The sequence below is a fragment of the Triticum urartu genome, chromosome 2 (genome assembly GCF_003073215.2).
Source record: "Triticum urartu cultivar G1812 chromosome 2, Tu2.1, whole genome shotgun sequence".
Classification (NCBI taxonomy): Eukaryota; Viridiplantae; Streptophyta; class Magnoliopsida; order Poales; family Poaceae; genus Triticum; species Triticum urartu.
This window is the reverse complement of record NC_053023.1, coordinates 650,059,991-650,083,049: the sequence shown is the minus strand read 5'-3', so window position 1 is coordinate 650,083,049 and position 23,059 is coordinate 650,059,991. Positions and strand designations below refer to the sequence as shown.

The 23,059-nt window shown below is 45.7% G+C and overlaps 2 protein-coding genes across 2 annotated transcripts; one reads left to right on the top strand and one right to left on the bottom strand.

Moving 5' to 3' along the window:
* Positions 1–4,990: 4,990 nt before the first annotated feature.
* On the top strand, positions 4,991–12,148 carry LOC125537664 (formin-like protein 5). Its single transcript, XM_048700980.1, has 5 exons — positions 4,991–5,017; positions 5,641–5,954; positions 10,829–10,985; positions 11,288–11,313; positions 11,956–12,148. The coding sequence occupies exons 1-5, from the start codon at positions 4,991–4,993 to the stop codon at positions 12,146–12,148; spliced, it is 717 nt and encodes a 238-aa protein (XP_048556937.1).
* A 5,872-nt stretch (positions 12,149–18,020) lies between these two features.
* On the bottom strand, positions 18,021–22,292 carry LOC125539441 (putative alpha-L-fucosidase 1). Its single transcript, XM_048702891.1, has 3 exons — positions 21,698–22,292; positions 20,771–21,004; positions 18,021–19,138 (listed from the first exon to the last, which is right to left on the bottom strand). The coding sequence occupies exons 1-3, from the start codon at positions 22,240–22,242 to the stop codon at positions 18,370–18,372; spliced, it is 1,548 nt and encodes a 515-aa protein (XP_048558848.1). The 5' UTR covers positions 22,243–22,292; the 3' UTR covers positions 18,021–18,369.
* Positions 22,293–23,059: the final 767 nt, after the last annotated feature.

Genomic DNA, 23,059 nt, shown 5'->3' with positions numbered 1-23,059 from the left:
AAACCGCATAACAACATACGTTGTTCCCTTTGTCATCGGTATGTTACTTGCCCGAGATTCGATCGTCGGTATCTCAATACCTAGTTCAATCTCGTTACCGGCAAGTCTCTTTACTCGTTCCGTAATGCATCATCCCACAACTAACTCATTAGTCACATTGCTTGCAAGGCTTATAGTGATGTGCATTATCGAGAGGGCCCAGAGATACCTCTCCGACAATCGGAGTGACTAATCCTAATCTCGATCTATGCCAACTCAACAAGTACCATCGGAGACACCTGTAGAGCACCTTTATAATCACCTAGTTACGTTGTGACGTTTGGTAGCACACAAAGTGTTCCTCCGGTATTCGGGAGTTGCATAATCTCATACTCATAGGAACATGTATAAGTCATGAAGAAAGCAATAGCAATATACTAAACGATCAAGTGCTAAGCTAATGGAATGGGTCAAGTCAATCACATCATTCTCTAATGATGTGATCCCATTAATCAAATGACAACTCATGTCTATGGCTAGGAAACTTAACCATCTTTGATTCAACGAGCTAGTCAAGTAGAGGCATACTAGTGACACTCTGTTTGTCTATGTATTCACACATGTACTAAGTTTCCTGTTAATACAATTCTAGCATGAATAATAAACATTTATCATGATATAAGGAAATATAAATACCAACTTTATTATTGCCTCTAGGGCATATTTCCTTCAATACGGTGTCGTCTTGACCATATCACATCACAACATGCCCTGCAAAACCAAGTTAGACGTCCTCTACTTTGTTGTTGCAAGTTTTATGTGGCTGCTACGGGCTTCTAGTAAGAACCGTTCTTACCTACGCATGAAAACCACAACGTTGTTTCGTCAAGTTTGTTGTTTTAACCTTCAACAAGGACCGGCCCTAGTCAAATTCGATTCAACTAAAGTTGGAGAAACAGACACCCGCCAGCCACCTTTATGCAAAACAAGTTGCATGTCTGTCGGTGGAACCAGTCTCATGAACGTGGTCATGTAAGGTTGGTCTGGGCCGCTTCATCCAACAATACCGCTGAATCAAAGTAAGACGTTGGTGGTAAGCAGTATTACTATCATCGTCCACAACTCTTTGTGTTCTACTTGTGCATATCATCTACGCATAGACCTGGCTCGGATGCCATTGTTGGGGAATGTAGCATGCAATTTCAAAAAAATTCCTACAATCATGCAAGATCTATCTAGGAGATGCATAGCAACGAGAGGGGGAGAGTGTGTCCACGTACCATCGTAGATCGAAAGCGGAAGCATTAGCTTAACGTGGTTGATGTAGTCGAACGTCTTCTCGATCCAACCGATCATGCACCGAACGTACGGCACCTCCGAGTTTAGCACACGTTCAACTCGATGACGTCCCTCGAACTCTTGATCCAACAAAGTGTCAAGGGAGAGTTTCGTCAGCATGACGGCGTGGTGACGGTGATGATGAAGTGATCCGCGCAGGGCTTCGCCTAAGCACTACGACAATATGACAGGAGGAGTAAACGGTGGAGGGGGCGCCGCACACGGCTAAGAACAATTTGTGTGTCTTAGAGGCTCCCCCCATCCCCGTATATAAAGGAGGGAGAGGGGAGGAGGCCGCCCTAGGGGCGCCCCAAGTGGGAGGAGTTCCACTTGGGCTCCTAGTCCAATTCGCCCCCCTCCTTTTATCGGAGGGGGAAAGGGGGAAGGAGAGGGAGAAGGAGAAGGAAGGGGGGGGCGCCGCCCCCTCCCCTAGTCCAATTCAGACTCCTCCCTTGGGGGGGCACCCCTTGTGGGCTGCCTTGCCTCCCTCCTATGGCCCATATCTTCCCCCGGGGGGTTCCGGTAATCCCCCCGGTACTCCGATACGTACCCGATACATTCCGAAACACTTCCGGTGTCCGAATACTATCATCCAATATATCAATCTTTACCTCTCGACCATTTCGAGACTCCTCGTCATGTCCGTGATCTCATCCAGGACTCCGAACAATCTTCCGTTACCAAAACACATAACTCATAATATAAATCGTCATCGAACGTTACACATGCGGATCCTACGGGTTTGAGAACTATGTAGACATGACCGAGACACATCTTCGGTCAATAACCAACAGCGGAACTTGGATGCTCATATTGGTTCCTACATATTCTATGAAGATCTTTGTCGGTCAAACCGTAATGACAACATACGTCATTCCCTTTGTCATCGTTATGTTACTTGACCGAGATTCGATCATCGGTATCTTCATACCTAGTTAAATATCGTTACCGGCAAGTCCCTTTACTCATTCCGTAATGCATCATCCCGTAACTAACTCATTAGTCACATTGCTTGCAAGGCTTATCATGATGTGCATTACCGAGAGGGCCCAAAGATACCTCTCCGATACTCTGAGTGACAAATCCTAATCTCGATCTATGCCAACCCAACAAACACCTTCAGTGACACCTGTAGAGCATCTTTATAATCACCCGGTTACGTTGTGACGTTTGATAGCACACAAGGTGTTCCTCCGGTATTCGGGAGTTGCATAATCTCATAGTCGAAGGAATATGTATAAGTCATCAAGAAAGCAATAGCAGTAAAACTTAACGATCATTATGCTAAGTTAGCGGATGGGTCTTGTCCATCACATCATTCTCCTAATGACGTGATCCCGTTCATCAAATGACAACACATGTCTATGGTTAGGAAACTTAACCATCTTTTATTAACGAGCTAGTCTAGTAGAGGCATACTAGGGACAGAGTGTTTTGTCTATGTATTCACACATGTATCAAGTTTCCATTTAATACAATTCTAGCATGAATAATGAACATTTATCATGATATAAGGAAATATAAAATAACAACTTTATTATTGCCTCTAGGGCATATTTCCTTCACACATGATTGCAACATCAAACCACCGCCGAACAAAAAGAATATAATAAAATACTAAAAAAGATTACCGAACAAAGAAACTGTAATCTAGATTATACATAAAGAAAGATAAAATAATAATGATGATGATGATGATGATGATGATGATGATGGTGATGATATATTTTAACATAAGGAAGGAATAATTCTAGATGTGGTTTTTCCTCATATGAGAAATGAAAAAGTTGGAAACATACAAGATCAAGTTTCTTATACAATGAAAATAAATCATTGGATTTGTGTTGTCCAAAAGCAGGAAAAGGACAGACCCAAGCCTCTGTATAATCCTTCCCTAGTCCCCATATGACATGGGATCTTCTAGCATTGTTGCAGAAAGAAGAAATGCACAAAATATAAATATAAACGACAACAAAATTGAATGCAAGGAAGAAAAAAGAATCTAGGAGCAGGGTAACCATAAGAAAGAATGAAGAAAAATAGAAGAGAGAAGAAAAATCCCTTCCAAGAAAGAAATATTCTAGTAGTGGAGTTACCTGATAGAAGAAATAAAAAAATCATAGAAGGATACAATTAGTTTTAAGAAAGAGAGTAGTTTGGCCTAAAAGAAAGAACAAGGACTTTAGGGAGGGAAAAGAGCAAACAAACTTTAGAAGTGGCAGTTGATATTATACAACTATGCCTCACAGTTGAACTATCTGGAAGATTAGAAACGGGTTAAGAAGGGCATTTGAGTGGAATTTGTGGATCCCAAGCAAACCCCAAGTGTTCTTCCAGCAAACCCCAAGTGTTTATCATCTGAGTGGAATTTGTGGATCCAATTGTCAAGAAGGGCATCAATATTATCATGGATATCAAGGATATCAAAGGCACATTTGAGATGATGTTCTAAAGCATTCTAGCTAGAGAGCATTTCATAAGCAAATGATCAATGGACTCATCCATTCCATAAAAGGGGCGATGAAGTCAAATCCAGCAGATCTCAGGAAGGGGGCCCTGAGCTGGTAGCCTTGGCACGATTATATCAATGACACATGATTTACCCAGGTTCGGGCTCACTCGAAGAGATAATACGCTACGTCCTGCTTTGATTGTATTGATTTGAAGGGTGTACAAGTTACTAGTTAATCTACCAAGAGATCGTGTATGTATAAATATTGTCATCTACGTTCCTCACCCATCGGCTTATATAGATACCGGGGGTGCCTGAGGTTTACACATATATATGTCAGTTACATCTAGACATGACGAAGACAAACCTCTAAGTCTTGGAGTACACGCCAAGTCTTTGGAATCTTCCATCTTGGCTCTCCTTGGCCTGACGAATGTAGCCCACTGGTTGATAATCTTAGGGGTCCTCGGCCTGGCCCACATGGTCGGGAGCTGACGTGGCCAATATTTCAAATTCCCCACCGTCGGCTTGTTCTTCGGTCCCACCTATCGGTCTCTTTAGCTTGTTGGTTCAATCCTCACCGTCCGTCCGGGTGGTCCCAAGAAACGGTTTTATGTGAATACATCTTCACGTTGGGTGGGAGATGATGAGGTGGTCGCTAGGTTTTATGGGCAGTTGTGGTCGGTTCCTCCCACTCCCCGTCGTTGTCTTCGTCCCACCTATTTCTCTTGCGCCATCTACCATAGTCTGGATTGGGAAGGTTCTCTTTCGTATGTTGCAACGTCACAAGGAGTGTTACAGGATTCCGGAGTAAACAATGAGTCACCACACATGTCACACGATCTGCATTACCTGCTGAACATAACATCTACATTGATCTTCATCGTGCCCCACGATGGCTTATACAATCGATATCTGCTAGCTATCGAGGATCTTCCCTCGGCTCCGAGTTTGCCGATGATGCTCTTTCTTGATCTTGTTTTACACAGAGGGACATGCATAGGTTTGATATGAATTGGCCTATTACTTTTCACCATAGGTGCCAACTCCCAGCAATGCACATCTCTGATAACAAACACGGTCAACTAAGAAAGTTATATGAGCATTTCCCACCAGATTCAACGCTTGCCATATTCGAACACACACTAGACAATGTGATAGGAGTCCACATATTTATTTTCGTTGTCTTTCAATAATATACCGTGCACAGCTCGCGATGCAATGGCCTCTGCCGTTCGAGAAATTCTCGTATTCCATACACATTTCCAAACCGGGTTGACACACGATCTACCTTCCCATTCGGTCTTTTATATATCATTTTTCCTAACTGATAGTTTCAGTCCGTATGGCACGCGGATTTCACCGAAAACACATCCATTCTGCGCCAAGTGCCATGCCAAGCAATCGGGCCCTCTGGCAAAAAAAGGGGCAGAACAGTTTTCAATACCCGATTGATTGGCAAATTATCAGCCATTGCAGCAACTCACCTCGAATTAAAATCATTCCCCAAGCCACGGGTCAACTAAGACCCCAACTCCATTCAACACCAAGCTCCCCGGACGAGGGAGTAGCCTTGCAGTTCGCAGTTGAAAGGCAGAGGGGATCCAGCAGAGATCCCGGCAGGCACGCCGCGCCGATCGCTCGGCGGTTGCCGCTTTGCCAGTGAGTGAAACCGGAGACTCCAATTCAGTTCTAGCTTCGCTTTCCTTCCAGTTTTCAGTGCTGTGTGTGCTAAAGACTGACCGTCTCGTGGTCGTACTTACTCCGACGTACACGGGGCGTCGCAACGTTCGACTGAGGGTGGACTTGTCCTCTGCCCCTTCAAGTGTGCCAGTGCTGGGTGCGGAGCCGAGAAAAAAAAATACTCCTAGAAGAGAGAAGCATCGTCCATCTCTTTCCCTTGCCTTTGTTCCCTCTTCCTCCCTCCTCCTGCTGACCCGACCCGACCTACCAACCCGCCTTCCCCACCGCAGCAGCTCGGAATCTCCCCTCGCCGTCCGCCCGCCCCACGGCCGCCGCCGCGCCGTGCCTCGCCGCCGACGCCCCCGTCCCGTGCCGCCTCCTCCAAGCACCCCCGGCCCGGCCCCTCACGGCGCGTCCCCGCCGTCCCCCCCTTTCGCTCGTCGGGGCGCCGCGTTCCTGCTGCCTCCGCCCCGTCAGCGGTCCCCGGCCGCCGGTTTCCGAGGTACGAGCTTGTTTCCGCCCAGTGATTAGCTGAGCCCCGCCGAGCCTCCGCGATTTCCGGGCGTGCCGGTGCGCGCCATCTAGATCCGCCCCTAAACTGTCAGTTGTCGCCCCGACAGCCTCTCCACCTAAACGAGGTGGGAACCCGTGTTTCCCCCGCTTTCCATATAGCATTCTGCCGATCGATCGATCGAAGCGTGCGCACTCAGTCTCGTTCCACTTCGAGCGGGGTATTCATGGCAAATGAGGTCACATGCTTGAGCAAGTGTCCGTCCGATGATGGCAACTAATTAAGAATTTGGTTGGTTCCAAGTAAATGAAAACCAAGCGCACGTGATGCCGTAGCTCATCGTATTCTTGTTCTGCTGTTGAATCACGCAAGCCAACCTAGGAGAACCTGAATGAAATACAACATATTTTTTATCTTGACACTTTGTTTTTCATCCTTCTTTTGCCCGTGAGAATCGATTTTAACCCCCCCAGCTCACGCGCCTTTGATCTTAAGCCCCTCTGTTCCGTTTGCCTTTCTCTGAACCACCCCAGTTCTGTCTACTTGTTGCTGGTACCCCCCTTTGGCATTGTTAACAACTTTGTTAGTATATAACTAACATATAGAAATAGGAATAGACAAAAGTACCCCTCTGTTTGAAAAGCACATCTCTGTACCTTGTCTGAATTTTCAAACATGCTCCACAAAATATTTTAGCCAAATAAGAAATGACATGATTTTCTAAAGCTGTGTGCTATGTTTCAAAAAAAAATTGACATGATTTTGCTGTAATCAATAGGCTTCCACACAAACAGACTGGAAATAATATAGGGTCACAATGATTCAATGATAGCATAGAGAATAATTCAGCCATGTTCTACAGGACTTCATGACAGCAAAATAAGTGAGTCTTTACCTCACATACATAGGAAATAAAAGTGAGTCTCTACCTCACTTACAGAGCAAATAAAAGTGAGTTTGCATCTCACATACACAACAATAAAAGTGAGTCTCCACTAACACCCCCCCCCCAGCCACAAACAAGCTCAGAGGTCGCTTAATTTCTTCCTCTTAGGTGTCATTTTCTTCTTCTTTCCTTTTGCTGGAGGTTTTGGTGGTGGGGTAGCAGCTTGGATCCTTGTGACAGGTCTAGGACTAGCTTGAGCTGCAGCTTGGCTTCTTGTGACAGCTCCAGGACTGCTACAAGTGGCATCATTCTTGCTCTTGGTTGGTGTAGATGGAACGGCATTGCTAACGGAAACATCAAACCATGGAGATGGATTCTTTTTCCCCCTACTTTTCCTACAAAAAGAAGCAATTAGAACTATTTTCATGTAAAAGAACCATGGTATTATAGATAGAAAACAGCAACAAGTACTACTATGTACCTTTTCTTTGTTCCATTTTGAGGACAACCAGCTTCTCTATGTCCTATCTCCCCACATTTTTTGCATTTGTTCAAGGATCCTTTCCTTGATCCACCTTCCCACCAACTCTTTATCCTCTGTTTTCTTGTTCTTCCAGCACCTTTCTTCTTGCCTATTGGAATTGGTGGACGCAACACAAAGCCTGTGTCCACGTGTGGCCATTGATTCTTGTCCGTAAGGGGCTCAATTACACCTTCATATGCTGCCCTAAATCTGCTAACTGAGTAGTACTCATGTACATAGTCCTCCATGTTAACAAAGTTGCGAGCTTGCAAGACATTTATGAAGGCTAGTGCATGGTCGCAAGGCTTGCCCGTATGCTGCCATTGCAGACATGTACACTCATGTGTGAGAGTTTTGACCACATGTCTTTCATCCTCTTTGTTAGCATTTTTCACTTCCCCACTCCAATCAGCTGATGCTTTAGCCTTGAGATGACCTAGTCCTCGAGTCTTTGCATTTAGTTGGTGTATGACAAATGGAAGTATTATCCAATTTAACTCCTCTACTTTCTCTTCTTTTTCTAAATAGTTCCATAATCATCTCTCTAATCTTGTCAGCTAGCTGAACAATCGGCAAGTCCTTGATATCTCGCACCCAAGCGTTGAAGCACTCGGCGAGATTGTTATTTATGTAGTCACACTTTGATGGCTGTACTTACCCCGGATGTGGTGATTCGGGTCAGGATCGAGCGGCCAGGAGCCGGCCGCTCGTTCTGTCTATTTAGTGGCCGGCCACTTTTTAGATTTCAGGTTCTAAAATTGAGAAGTATTTACCCCGGATGCCACTAGCAAGTGAATACCCGTTCGCCGTCTTTTCACTAGAAACGAACGAGCTGCTTCGCCCTCGCGCACGACCGACAGGAATCGAGCCTCCCAGGAAGGCAGGAAACGCAGGCTAGGGTTGGCCGCCGCCGCCCGCGCCAGCGAACCTCCACCCTCCACCCAGGTACAGCTTCCTCCCTCTTCCTCTTGCTTCTCCTGTTCCCGGCGGCCCTGGTCCGGCCGGCCGGCCGGCCGCCGGCTCCGGCTCCGGCGCACCGGACCTCCTCCCTCCTAGTACTTCCTTCCTCCTCCATCTTCCCTCTTGCCCGTTCCTCCCCTCATCACGGCGGTCCTCGTTCGTGCTATGTTGGCTGTGTTACGTTCCTACCAGTGCAGTGTCTGATGTCACCATCTTGTTGCCATCAGCAATGCTATCAGGTCTCCATTTTGTGCTGTTATTGTTTGTGAACCTCAAAAACCAACGAATGGTTTCTTTTCTTCATCCATGGTGTTGCTCAGTATTTCCTTGGAATTTAAGCTCAAAGTCCCAACCAAAAATTCAGTCTGTTTCATCTAATATCATGCTTCGGTTGCTCCCCTGTCACGCTAATGTCACAACTACTCCCTCCGTTCCTAAATATAAGTTTTTGTAGAGATTCCACTATGGATCACATTCGGATGTATATAGATGCATTTTAGAGTGTAGATTCACTCATTTTGCTCCGTATGTAGTCCACATAGTGAAATCTCTACAAAGACTTATATTTAGGAACGGAGGGAGTAGTATACTTTGAAGGCTAGTGGACTGATAGTTTTGTTTGACAACTACTGCAACTGAAGTATCTGAAATTCCTTGCAGCCCTCTGTACTGAACGTATTGGTGTTATTGTGAAACATTGCATTTGCTGTATTTTGTCACCAGTGTTCATTATTCACTGGTGACTTTGTCAGTAACGGTTCTGGGCAGCTTCTTTCTATTGATATCACTTGCTTGTTGCATTTCTACCGAGATTGATCATCTTTCGGCTTGTAGATTTAGCAAAGCCATGAGTCGCTGCCTGGCAACTTGCAAGCAAAGCCTTTGCTAATCTGTATGCTTGTTTCGTTATGTCATCCAATCTTTGGAAGACCCCATTTTCCTCTCCTGAATGAACAAGCAAAAGCAAAATCATGTCATATTTTTCCTGACTATAAACTGCAGCGTAATTGACATGTTTCATCAATTGTCAAGCTAACCTTTGATTAACATCCTCAAGCCCAGCTGAAGGGAGTCGTACATTTTTTATTTTTAGATAGGTTTGAACAATTGCTTGATAAATGACAGTATGGTGCATCAGTGGTTTATCCCACTGGATAGATTTCTTGCCGAAAACATTTCCAAAATTGCCTGGGTTTCAGCTTCAGTGAATGTCTTGGCCGTGTCATGGAAGAAGAGAAATTAAACAAAAACACACAGAATGAGACGTCATGGAAAGCTGAAGAGGAAGAGAACGAAGATACCATGAACACTATTCGTAGTAGGATAGCAGATGCTTGTCTTGCGATAGCAACATAGGTTAGCTATGTTGATGGAGGTCATCATCATGTGAACAATATGTATTTTCGATGGTGCATGCCTTTTGTAATATTATTATGGGGTCAATATCTATTTATATGTAATATGCAACATCAAAGTATAGTCTTTGAATTGCATATGTGTTAGCTATGAATCATCTTCATTGTCACAAATTTTCTTTGCAAAAGGGTCGTTCCGCCTACCAATGTACAGATCACTGCTTTACAGTCAATTAGCATATAACCATATTCACTCATGGCCCAGGGGCATTACAGACAATCCACAGCCAAATCTACAATTTCACAGTTGTTTCAACCAAACAGCTTCCTGCTTTTCCACAGCTAGAAGTTCACAGCAGCTTTCTCAAAGCTCAGAGCTCACAGCAGCTTTTTCAGAATTTGCAGCTCAACCAAACACAACCTCAGTCCGTGTGAGAGAGAAGCCTCTCGCCGGCTGCTGCCTCCCTCCCTGCTGAGATCTCAGCCGCGCCGCGCTCCCTCTTCCACCGCCTTCCTGTCGAGATTGCCACCGCCTCCCCGTATTGCGTGGCGCCACCACAGCCTCCGCTTTCTCCGTGGAGCTCTGAGCCGCCAAGTCCATAATTCACAAATTGGTGAAGTCCACATAATGGAGCTCAAAAGCCACTGACACTAAATAGACTTGGCTCGGGGCAGAACTGAGTGGCTAGGACGCCTCCCAGACCCCTTCACCACCGAGCCCGCCCTCCCGGTGGGGCATTGACACAGCTGGTAGGTAAGGTTTCTTCCTTTTCTTTTCTTGCTTGTATGTTCTGTTGCATGATTTGGGCAGTCCTTCAAACCCTAGGTTTTGGGATGGGTGGGGACCACGCAAAGAATTGATGCGAAACTTTGATGCTTGAAGAGATTGTCATAATTTTCGATACCTGAGAACGTAAATTTTCTGTTAGTCATTTTGAGAAGCAACAATCCAATGTTATGCCTATGAGCTATATATTGCTCGCTCACCCAGTTGGTTGGTCTGCCCCTGACTGGTGAGATCGGTTGCAAGCGGTGTGGCATCCGTGACCTCTTCCTCGTTCTAGTGGAGGAACTGCCCTTAATTGCCAGGATTTATAAGGGTTTTGTATACTGTAATCCTAAATCCTTGCTCCAACTGCAGGCTTTTGAGGGATTATAGCCGCAGAAGAAACCTGGCGGGTGGTATGAGCGCCGAGGCAGGCAACGGGAAGGATGGCTCCCATGGCAGCGTGCGATGCGCTGGCAGCGACCCGCAGTTGAGACAGATGCTTGATTCCCTCAAATCCTCCAAGTCTTCAGTAAGTGTAGATGTTACCTCTACGCGCCTTCGCTTTTTTATTTAATAGCACACATGGTGAAAATACTGATATGCATGCCGGACTACCTCGGTTTAACTGGCACTGGCAGATACGATACTGAGATAGTAAAACCATGTTTCTTTTCTGCCACATGATATCCAGAAAATGAGCACGAAAGGTAAACAGGCATGAGCCTTAAAAAGTAGATTTGTTACTAGAGTATCGATGATCTTTCGAATCCATGGAAATTTGTCACCTGGAAGTTTGTTTTGATTGAACTCTTTGGCTTTGTTCCATTGCAGGCCGTGATCAACTATGGCGCCTCATGGTATGTAACCTTCTTGCTATGTACCTTTTGTTTCTTCTTGCATTGAGAACCTTATACTGTAACTACTAGCAACTACTAAAGATTGTGCATCAATCTTTTGACTGCTTGATGACTTGATACTATTCTTCCCAATTGAGTAATAATCAGTTGTTGCAGTACTATGTCTATCTTATGTAATTCTGCAGCCATTTTAGGATGTATGTGGAGAGTATACAACACACACAGCTAATTATTGAGATTCATATGAGCTAAGCTTTTCCAATGCAAGCTTTATGTCCTAAAGTGGTGAAATCTGCATATGTACAATGCAAGGTGCTTACAGGGTGCTTGTGAAAATGGCTGGTTTTTTATTTAAGCACCGGTGCTTATTTGTATAGAACAGGCGCTTACTTAGGCACCTCTTCTGTAGAAATAAGCACTGACACTTAAGAAAATTTGGTTTATTAATTATGAGCACCTTGCATTGTACATGGTCCAAGTTATCTACTACTAGCTGTGTATCTAAAGTTTGTTTCATTACATGCTGTATAATACGTACTAGTATGTTGCATAGCTTAGCGGTCTGCCTATCACTACTGTTCGTTAGTGAGAATACATTCCTCATAATGTGATTAACTCGACTCATTCCTGTCGATTACCCAGGTGCGGTGTTTGCAATCAGATTCTTCCACCCTTCTACAAATTCAGCAACGAATTCAAGAATCTTACTTTCGTCTATGCCCATGTTGATGAATGCCCCGAAACAACTCAGAACATACGATACACCCCGACCTTCCATTTTTACCGGGATGGAGAAAGGGTGGATGAGATGTTTGGTGCAGGGAGGGGGCATTAGACGGGGATCGTGGTGTGCATTTGGATTTCTCAGGGCCTTGTGTGGCCAGTGGGCTGCCTGTTTTCCATGTACCCTTTAGTTAGCTTGTACCTCGGAATTTATCCTTTCTGAAAAGGTCTGTTCTGAACTCGTGGAAAGGAGGGACAGTAAACTGACTCTCGCGTGTTGCCTTCGTCTTCACTCCGTCTCCCGAGCATGAGCGTAAGCAGCCTATTTATTTCACTCAGTTCTCAACTGTCCTGCTCAAAAAAAAAGAAAAAAAAAAGGGAGAGACTTAAAACTATTTAGCGTCTGATTTAGAAGTGGCTTGTATGAGACGACGCAATAACAACTAATGCTAGCTCTAGGTAGAAAGGAAAGTATGGTTTGTTTCTGGTATCTGGCTATATGAACAGGTGAAGGAAAACTCACGGCTCGAACTGCACCACTGTCTGGCGTTGCTAATCTGAAGTAGAGAGCACAGTGCCTCTTCCTTTTCTTCCCCCATCAACACCGGCACCAAGACTCTATTTCAGAAACAAGGATAATCCGAGCTACAGTGCATCACAAGTACCTGAAAAACAGAGCCACTGCAGGGCAAAGTCCTTGTAAATGCACGAATGCAACCAACCGAGAGAAGATCGGGGCACTGAGAGTCACCACGTCAGTCAGCGCCTGACCTTAGGGTGACTATGCACGAATAGTGACTATTCGTATCCGTATCCACGGGTTCGTACTACATTCTGCACCAACACGAGATAAAAATCACCGAACGATGTCAAGCGGACGTGTCAAGGTCAAAGTGGCTGAAATCGTTGGATAGTTCTGTCTCTAAGACTGAATTGTCTTCGAGGACTTCTATGCAGATGACAGGCGTGGTGCACCATAAAGACGACACACGAGTTCATGGCCATATCCATTCACGTAGTAATATTCGTTGCTGTAAACTGTTGTAAATAAGCCGAAGAGTATAAGCGTATGTACGTCCTCCTTGCGGCAGTTTTGCTAGAGTAATTATTTCTTTTTACATGAGCACCACATGTGTGAAATAATCAACATACGCGAGAAAGTAATAGAGCACTATACAGTAGATTATGAGATAGTCACTTGCTATGCATATTATCAAGGAAAAGACAGAAATATATTTAGAAACGGAGGAGTCAGTAACTATATAACAGCGAGAACAAGTGAAGTTTACCAACTATAAAAGACCAGCAGACAGCTGTTTACCTTGTACTCCAAGCTAATAGCTCTGAAGTGTCCATATAGCAGACCCAGCTATACCACCTTTCTCCCACATTATGACACACACTTCTTCGAGGAGTAAGACTCTGTAATAGATCATCACCATAAACTAGATGAAGTGATGATTATAACAGACCATATTTTGGATGCCCCTACCCGAATTAATCTGAGATTACACAGTGGCAGTCATCAAACACCAGGTCACCGAACTACTGCGGCAAATGTAGATAAAGTGTGAGCTACATATAATCGAAGGCAATCCATACTTTTCAAATCAATACTTCAATGCAGAAACGAATGTTGAGCTGTTAAATTTCTATAACAAAGCAAGAGAACCAGAGTACGTACAAATAACGTCTACAAAAGCAAGGCGTGCCCCCTAACAGGATCAGTTATGTCACGTAGAGATAATCGAGATTATAAGCAGAAAGATGTCGCAGCGGTTTAGAGAGCCCACTGACAGTCTTATACGAAGGGGCACAGATAATATACCATGACTCTCTATGTTGTTTTCACGTAACGCTTAAATCGGCACTCAAGTCATCAAGCGCCAGCCCCTTGCCGCAGATGACTCCCATATGACATAGCATTTCAACCAACTTTAGGGACAATAAAGCTTGCAGTGGGAGCCTTATAACTGCAACTTAGACTTCATCTATACGCACCCAGATTGTTTTCAACAGTAGATAGCTGAGTATGCTTCAGTTCGTCATCTAGCTCATACATCTCTTCAACCACTCTCTAGATCTAATTAGCCTGCCTGACACAGGAAGATAGGTAAGTCAGTATATACACATATGGAGCTGCTGCTGCTGGATTGAATATTGTGACTTGTCGGCCTGCTAGCAGAAATATCACACATATTTGGTAAGATATGAGTAGTGTGCTGCAAGCTCTATCAAGCATTCCTCTTCAACATTAGGATTCGATGCACATCTTTCTGTAGGGCTCGCACTAAGTCCTAGTTCGTATACACTTCCAGAATGGCTGGACTATTTTGGTTGAATCACGCAGGACACTTTCCTCCGTCAAATAAAATGGCAAGCACAGATGTTAAGCATTACCACATGTCAAGCTGCAGTTGACTAAACAGGTCGTTTATCATAGCAAGGGTAGCACATAGCTATGGAGACATTTGATTAAGACTGGGCGACTATTAATATAGCTATCTTTCGAAGTCTCTTGTAATATAGAGACTCGGACTTCCAGGTGACACATGCCGCATGTGGATTCGCAGGGAGATAAGGAATGTCTATATCGAGTCACGCTTTCTCGCTCTACAGCACCACAGCTAAAATTTGCTCTACCCATTTGAATACGTGCTCAGGGCTAACGGACCTTTGCTGTGTGGTCTTCTATACACGTCATAAAGAATGCAATCCATGGTCTGGATCACGCATGTTGGCCAGAAAAGCAAACATTTGCTGTTCTAAATACTGATCCATATCAGTCGATTCTGCTGAATTCCTCTGCGCACAGCAATGTCGCGAATATGAAAACCTCAGAGAGCTGAAAAGCAGCTCTGGTCTGACACTGCCACTACTTATGCTAGATAAATCTTACTTCATGTATGGATGGAATTGTCCTGAGGTTACCAATAAAAAAGCGAAGGCGTCAACTCCCTGTGGTTAGTACGAGTTAAAGATAATCTGCACACACCGATACAAAGGCTGCGTCACAGATCATTTATGGGAGCGAGATTTTGAGGGAATAAAGCATCTGCTACTAATGCGGGTCGATCGCACAGCGATCGAAACGCATTTTCTTGAGGCAGTCTAAATTCATTGGAGTTCAGATAGCGCACACACGGGCACATAACGGAGCGAGCATGTCTCCGTCTGAAAGCTGCTACAAAACCTTTGTCTATTGCTCTGGTTCGCATACGCGAATTCTCCAGAGATCTGTTGCCTATGAACCAGTCTGGCGCAGAGTCCATTAGAAATAACCTCTCTATACCCACCGGTCTAGTGGTACGTTTTTCCTGCGGTCCGTTATAATACTTGTTCGCGCCTCAAAAATGAGAGAAGCATCTGACGCGTATGGTAGTCTTAAGTTACGGAGATTACATTCATTATGTGAGCGAGGCAAGAGTATCTGATAACAAAGCCGATGGAGGAGAGATAAACTTATTATCCTGAGGGCATATATAAAGAGTGAAAACTATGTTGATCGTCATTAACTGAGAAACACAGTCAAACGAATTAAGCCTTGACCATCTTGAGGTTCATACTGGAAAGCACTGTGACGCCTGACAGCGTCAGTTGGAGGCTGGGTTTCAAAGTTTGGGCCAGACCTCACTCAGCAACCCAAGAGCCCATCACACCACCCATGAGTCTCACCCAAAAGGCTCACTGTATGGCGGAGGCAGAGCCAATCTCACATATCATGGGGATGCAAGACAAGGAAGAATATTCACTCCACGCTCCGAACGACTTTGGATGGCATTATTCACACATTGGATTGTGCTTCTCAAAGGATCACGTAACTGAATTACAGGTATTTAGTTTGGTCGATTTGTCTTCCCAGGGTCCGGTCTCCAGAAACAATGAGGACAACATGCGACCTTGTATACAATCTTCTCCAAAGCGCGGAGTTTCTGATACTCAATCGCTTCCTTGTGGCTGCTGTCAGGTACATAGCTTGCATAGGCGCTCGCATGTTTCACGCAACACCAAGTCAGAGGCAACAAGTGCACAGCGCTACATGTCCCCTATGCATAACAAGCTGACCACACATTAGGACAAACACACGCGACATGGCAAAGCCAATCCCCTTCCCCCGTATAGTGTGCACCACTGTCCCTCGATAACCACTAGCTGATGTGTGCACATTCGATTCCTGCGAGGCCTTGCTGAGGCGAGGGAGCACTGGCGTTGGGGCCACGGTAGAGACAGGAGAGCCGAGTGTGACTCTCCAGCCGCGGATAAGGGCACTCGTCACTAACGGATCGTACTCGGTAGGAATGCTATTCTTAGCAGCCTACCACGCCCTTGAAGCAAGATGTTAATAACTTGCATTTTGGTCAATTACTCACTCTGAGAGCATTTGCGGTATAGGCTGCCCACACTCATTGACGTTGATCATTCCTCCTCTTGAGAGCAGATATTCCCCGTATGAAAGAGCTGCAGCCTATGCGGCGCAGTAGTCGACGACCGACACGGCAGAGAGGGACGTAGTGAGTATGGCGGGCGATCGACGACCATCCACACGCGCGATGGACTGCCCGCAGTGTCTGAGAATTATCCAGGACAGACTATCAGGTGTGAGTGTGAGATGGAGGAGCGCTTCGCCGCTGCTGCACTTCTAGTATGATTCCAAGCCTACAGGGGAGGGCAAGTGGCCGAACGCCCACGACCCCGGGTCGAGAGGCTGTATCATCCATCCGTGACGACAGTGTACGAGTGTCTCTGATGTCTTTGTGTGCTATCTGAGCTGCAAGACCAGATGTGCTTAGTCGACAAACAACCGAGCGCACTGGGTTTCCGCAAATGTGAGCTCGTGAGCCTTTGCCGAGGTAAAAGCTGCGTCGAACACGCTTTGTCACGCCGAGGTCAGAGCAGCACAGCGGCAGAGGTAAGGCCCTACCAATGCGCGTTCTCGAATACTTCTTCGTGATCACAAAACTGGTGCAACACAACTTCGGCACTCTTGCGTCCGCTATTTGCCGAATGGCAGTCACGTATTTATGAATGCTGTGAAACGTCGCAGCAACTGTGAGGCAGATGTGAGACGGTGGTCGAAGCTCATGCACTACTAAAGCCAGCGTCGCAGAACACGATTTGACGAGGTGTGTTGGGCCCGGTAGCGGATCGGGCTCCTTTGCCGCGCGAGGGAGCTCCTTGATGGCGGGGGCGACGCCGGAAGTTGACGTGGCCGTGGGAGACGAGGAACGTTGTAGGCGGAGGTGAGGAAGGTGCTCGCAGTGGGGCGGGATGAGCGAGGCGAAGGATCCTTGGCGAGCCATGAGTTAGAAGGTCTCGCGCCAACCTGCTAGCAGGAGGTGTGTGCGGATGATGGATGTAGTTTAGTACCTTGCACCTCGATGCCGCCCACGTCCGAGACCACCCCCGCCTCGATCTCCTCGTCGGTGAGGGAATCCGCCGGGAACCCGGCGGTGAGCGCGGTGACGGCCTCCGCTGTCGGCTCCCGGTTGATCACTATGATGTCGTCCGCGGCGGAGGGGGGAACTGGCGGGTGGGGAGCAGGGGAGGCGGCGGAGGGGACTTTGCGGCGGAACCCGGTGCGCTTGCGCTTGCTGGGGCTGGGAAGGGCGGGGATGTGGAGGGCGAGGGTGGGGGGCGGGTACCGGGGGCGGGGTAGGGTTAGGGTTAGGGTTTGCGGGAAGGGAGGCGAGGGGAAGGAGGGTGCTGGGCTGTTGCTGGTCGGACATTATCGCCGGCGGCGGCGGCGAGAGCGGCTCCGCCTGCTCGATAAATCTGGGGTTTACACGGGGGCCGTGCAAGGCCGAGCCATGGGCGGCTGTGTGCATCTGTGAGGTGGAAGACGGCAAAGCAGCCAATTTACGCCTTCGAGTGTAGGATACGTAAAGCAGGGCGGTTTGTGAATTACCATCTTCAGAGACGCGGTCATACGGAAATTGACAATCACTTCACAGAAAGCAGAGTTCCTCATCACATTATTCAGCGTGTTCAAAAGAAAAATCACATTATTCAGGAACTAGTGTACAAGGTTTCTGATCACACCATTCTACAGCGATTTTTTCAGAACAAGAACTGGCCTGGGAAAGTACAAAGGATGATCAACCATGCTTGGTTGCAGAAACTAAATTTGTTACTTCAGAATGCTTCGAAGAACAATCCATACTGACGGAAAATATGTGCACACGTACCGCTTTACCATCGAACACCACGCGCTTCGTCTTCAATCGAATCGTAAGATATACACGGACACCATGTTGATCCCAAAACAAGGGCCAGGTGATGATGAAACATGACACTGGGAAATCTGAAGTGGCACTTCACAAACTGCGCTCGGGCTTACATTGCAGCAGTACTCCTGTTGGCAGCAGCATGGCCTCTCCTTAACATTATGACTTCACTGCTATTAGTATGGGATGGCTTCTCATGGTCTAAACCATATGCATCCGAGAAGGGGTCCATGAAAACGCCGACGAATGCAATCAGTGGGTCTGCACGTGCACTGTCGACACATAGCTTCAGGTACCGGGCTTCGACGGCAGGGAACCGGAGCAGCCTCTTGTACCCAATTGTCGTGCCTTCAAGAATTGTTTGCCACAGTCCACCCAGTAGGACATCCACATGGAACTCGATCACACGCTGGCCCATCTGGATAGGCTCCTGGAGCTGGAGCAAGTTGAAGGAAGTGGATCGCCCGAGGTCGAAGAGCATTTCCCAGCTTGTCTGCCCTTCCTGTGGTGCCCAGTAGGAGTATATGCTATCTCGGAGGGCGTTGGAGGGTGCAAACTGCAGGTTCTCCAACCCACCACGCACACTGCTTGCTGTGACAGTCGCGTTGGCAGCAAAGTTGTGAGAGAAAATTGTCTGTCGGATCTCGGTGAATTCCTGAAGGACTTGCATATCTTCGTCGGAAATAAGCCCGGATGAATTGGGAGGAACATTCAATATGAGGAGACAATTTCTACCAACTGATTTGTAGTATATGTCAAGCAGGGTTACAGCACTTTTTGGTTTCTCTGAGGCATGCCAGAACCATCCTGGCCTGATGGAAACATCACATTCTGCAGGAACCCATTCTTCACCAAATTGATCCCCACTTTGTGAGTATCTGGCAATAAAGTTGGCATGCCAGTCAGTAGACTAATTGTTTCTTAAAAGCAATATGCTTGTCAATGACAAGCGAACTCCACTTTCAGTAAACATCCCTCAAAATCAGAACACTGCAGGTTGTACAATTATGAGATGAGATGTCAATGCCAATACGCCATAGAGGCATAGTCTAAAAGTATATGAACCAACTACAGATTATTTCATGCCAATCATTTTCATGGCTGTCGTTGCTACACATAAGTAAAGGAATCAAGTCCACTAGTCCAATTTTTGGTTTAACAAGGGATTTTAACTTTGGAATCTGAATATGAATGAAATTTCATAGTTTGTAGCCATTCTTATAGCTCATTTCATTCTGAGGCAACCCAGTACGTAAATCACATCCCAAAACATGCTGTCTTGATTATGTTTTCTACTAAAGGAGGCACTGTAGTGGGTATTTTTCGGTCCATACATCCATTACCAAATTCTGCTAAATAATAGCACCCTAATTAAGTACTTTCAACCGCCTGATGCCATGAATGAAGCTTACCTTCGAAGTGAAGATAGCTGCAGTATTTATTTAGATCAAGTATTATCATTAGCTGTCTGTTTAGAGGTTATAGTTAGGTAGTACTTTGGAAGGACAATAGTTCCTCAAGATATGCTATCATTACAGTAGTTGGAAGCATTGGTACAAATGTAGTACTGTACTGGGAATGAAAGTTTAACGGTCCGTTCTCATGCATCTTCCAGTAAAGCTATGCAGCATCAGCTGTCTTCCAAATCAATAATTGCACTACAGTACTAATTTTTTCCTCATGCGAAACAGAGAAAAAAAATGGAAGCACGGTTATGTTAAATTATATTTGTCTCCTACTAAATGGGAAGATTATACATACCTTAATTTTTCTACAACTAAGGCATTTCGGCAGTTTGTCAAGAATCCGGAATCCACACAAGAAAAGCTATTGAAATTCCAAGTCTACCTATGGCTAAAGGTCTCATCCATGCTAGGATCTCAACAGAAGTACGTGACATAACCTCTGTGATTGTAAGCTGGGAGATAAGATCTAATGCAGGGTAGGATTTTTGACAAACACTCCAAATTTTTATATACAACCAAATACAATATAATTGTACATAATCCTTCTTTATTCTAAAACTAACGCCTAATGTAGAATCCACGTTAAGCCATGTCACCCTAAAAAGAACAGTTCATTAGATCTTGGTAGTAAAAGATGTCTCGTCGTGGAAAGACATGTCTCTTGGTGAAAATACTTCTTTACATGAAAAGACATACTGTAAAAGAATAAAAAGAAGAACAATAATTTATAGATTAACACATTACAAAATTCAATTTATAACTTCCCAAAAAATGCAACCATCGAGCCTTATTTGTGCTAGAAAACTATATACTACAATGTAACATTTCAATTTATTTATGCATTTCAAGGATGTTTATACTTTTTTAGCAATATGATGTTTATACTTTGCAGCTCTATCCTTAACAGACTACAAATTTTATATGTAAATGTTTTAAAATAGACTACCTAAAATATATAATAATAACCGCACTAAAGCATGGGCTTTACACTAATTAACAATAGTTATCACACCTTTTCCAATTAAGCAGGACTAAATCACTTACTCAGGAATGATATGTCCAATTGTCACAACAGTCTTGTTGAAAGGAGACCAGCAAGTACGGCCCGCAATCCCCGCCTCGTCTCCTACCCATCTAGTATCTGGTCCAGCATCTGAGAAGATAACCACCCTTCGCTGGAGCTGATGGATAAGCGCAAACCAGGCATCAAACATGTAATCCATGTACATGTCGTCGCCCTTTGCACCATCAAGCCAAACTTCCTCCACATCTCCATACCTGAACATATAAAAGGAAGAATTTATAGACTGCTTACAAACAGCTTAAGCACCAAGTCCACCACAAAACATAGGCAAAACATATGGGTACAATCCACACGCTCCACAATCCAGGTACCAAATGTACCACTGTTGATTATGTGTAATCAACCGAGTTCAAAGTAATGCATGAAGCAACATACTAGAAGCATATGCACAAAATGTTAATATCATCATAGAGATAAATTGCAGTAATTTTCACCAAGGAAACACCACAAGGGCCAAACTTCATGTTTTCAATCGAGCAGAACAATAAACACTGATCCAAGATCGTAATCCTGTAATGCTGTAAGAACAGATACTACGGTTTTCTGCAAAGGTCAAGAAGGAAGCCTTTTTCTTTTTTGAGTTTTCACTCCAAAACCACATCTTCAACGACCTGCATTCTAAACAGTGAAAAAAAAGCGCCCCATAGCGTCGCTAATAGCAAGCTATAGTGTTTTGAGGAATGCCTTGCTAAATAAATCTGTGTATAATGTCTCGCTAATAAGCACGCTATAGCATGCTAATAGCATATTTTAAGGGCCACACAATTTGGTCCTAGCACGCTATTTTTTACATTGATTCTAAATTCAGTAGTTCTCCTAAAAAATTGCAAATAAAAGATGGAGCAGCAATAACATTGTAGTAACTCGGATCACACAGATTGACACACCTGGTGAGCAATTCCGTCATTTGGCCCATGTAGTGCTCATTGTACGCGACCGTGTCGCCGTACACCGGCTCGTGGCGGTCCCACGGCGACAGGTACAGCCCCAGCCCGATCCCCTCCGCGCGCGCGGCGGCCGAGAGCTCGCCGACGACGTCCCCCGCCCCACCCCGCCACGGCGAGGCGGCCACCGAGTAGTCCGTCAGCGCCGACGGCCAGAGGCAGAACCCGTCGTGGTGCTTGGCCGTGAGCACCACGCGGCCGAACCCTCCCTCCGCCGCGACGCGCGCCCATTGGCCGGCGTCGAGCGCGGACGGCGCGAACACGGCGGGGTCGGCGTGACCGGAGCCCCACTCGGAGTCCGTGAAGGTGTTGGGCCCGAAGTGGATGAAGAGGGCCATCTCGGAGAGCTGCCACTGGAGCTGCGCGTAGGAAGGGACGGGCAGAATCGGGAGAGGCGGCGGTGTCGCCGTTGCTGCGACGGCGGCGGCGCCATGGCCGCACAGGAGTAGGTGGAGGTGAACAAGTAACAAAGCGATGGTGGTTGACATTTGGGAGAGAAGAGATTGTTCAGCGTGTGACCACGGTTGACTGATAAAGCCTACCAAGTGAACTTTATGCGAATTTTGCCACCTTCTCTGAGTCACCGCTAGGCCACCGAAAAGATTTTTATGTCAAATTAGCACATATGCCCGTGCATTGCAAGGGGAGTAAAAGTTAACATGTTCATCAGTGTGGCATGATAGTAACCAGATTCACGACAGGGAGACGCACATCAAATTCTAACAGACATATCAGTCAACCATTAATCACGCAACAACCCTTAACACCGATGCTAAGGATCAATTAGTTCTCCTTATAGTCCTAGCATCTACACTTAGTTAGCTTTACACCTCTATGCATCCAACTTATAGCAACACTGATTGACCTCGCTAGAACACGCGTCCGGCTTGCAGCAATAGCGGTCATCCTCGTTGTGTCCATGTGGCCGTCTTTGCTACGTTGTCTGTGTTACCTGTTGTCCTGGCAGCGTTTATGTAATACAACCGTCCAACTTCCCAATAGAAGGAACAATTTCCTCGTTTATTCTCCATCTGCAACTTTCCTGAGTGCACAGTGGCCCAGTGCCTAAATGCTGATCCCTCCTCTTTCTTTAGAAGAAGATTGAACAGTGAGCTCAGTGCTCAATGGGTGAATGTGAGTAAAATGGCTAGAGAGGCTTGTGTCTCAGAGGCCTCCGATGTGATTAGATGGGGCATGGGAGGGAAATCTTCTTTTACTACTAAATCAGTTTACTCTTTCCTGGAAAGGAACATTGCTGGATGCGATTATAGATGGATCTAGAATGCCAGAATACCTCTTAAGGTC

What these genes read in the sequence shown, in the direction of transcription:
- LOC125537664 (XM_048700980.1), top strand. Translation starts at nt 4,991, where the DNA reads ATGGCCTCTGCCGTTCGAGAAATTCTC. An exon ending in CTGCCGTTCGAGAAATTCTC is followed by an intron (nt 5,018 to 5,640) that starts GTATTCCATACA and finishes AAATACTCCTAG; the next exon opens with AAGAGAGAAGCATCGTCCAT. An exon ending in ATCAACTATGGCGCCTCATG is followed by an intron (nt 11,314 to 11,955) that starts GTATGTAACCTT and finishes TCGATTACCCAG; the next exon opens with GTGCGGTGTTTGCAATCAGA.
- LOC125539441 (XM_048702891.1), bottom strand. Translation starts at nt 22,242, where the DNA reads ATGTCAACCACCATCGCTTTGTTACTTGTTCACCTCCACCTACTCCTG. An exon ending in ATGACGGAATTGCTCACCAG is followed by an intron (nt 21,005 to 21,697) that starts GTGTGTCAATCT and finishes TTATATGTTCAG; the next exon opens with GTATGGAGATGTGGAGGAAG. An exon ending in ATTGGACATATCATTCCTGA is followed by an intron (nt 19,139 to 20,770) that starts GTAAGTGATTTA and finishes CTTTATTGCCAG; the next exon opens with ATACTCACAAAGTGGGGATC.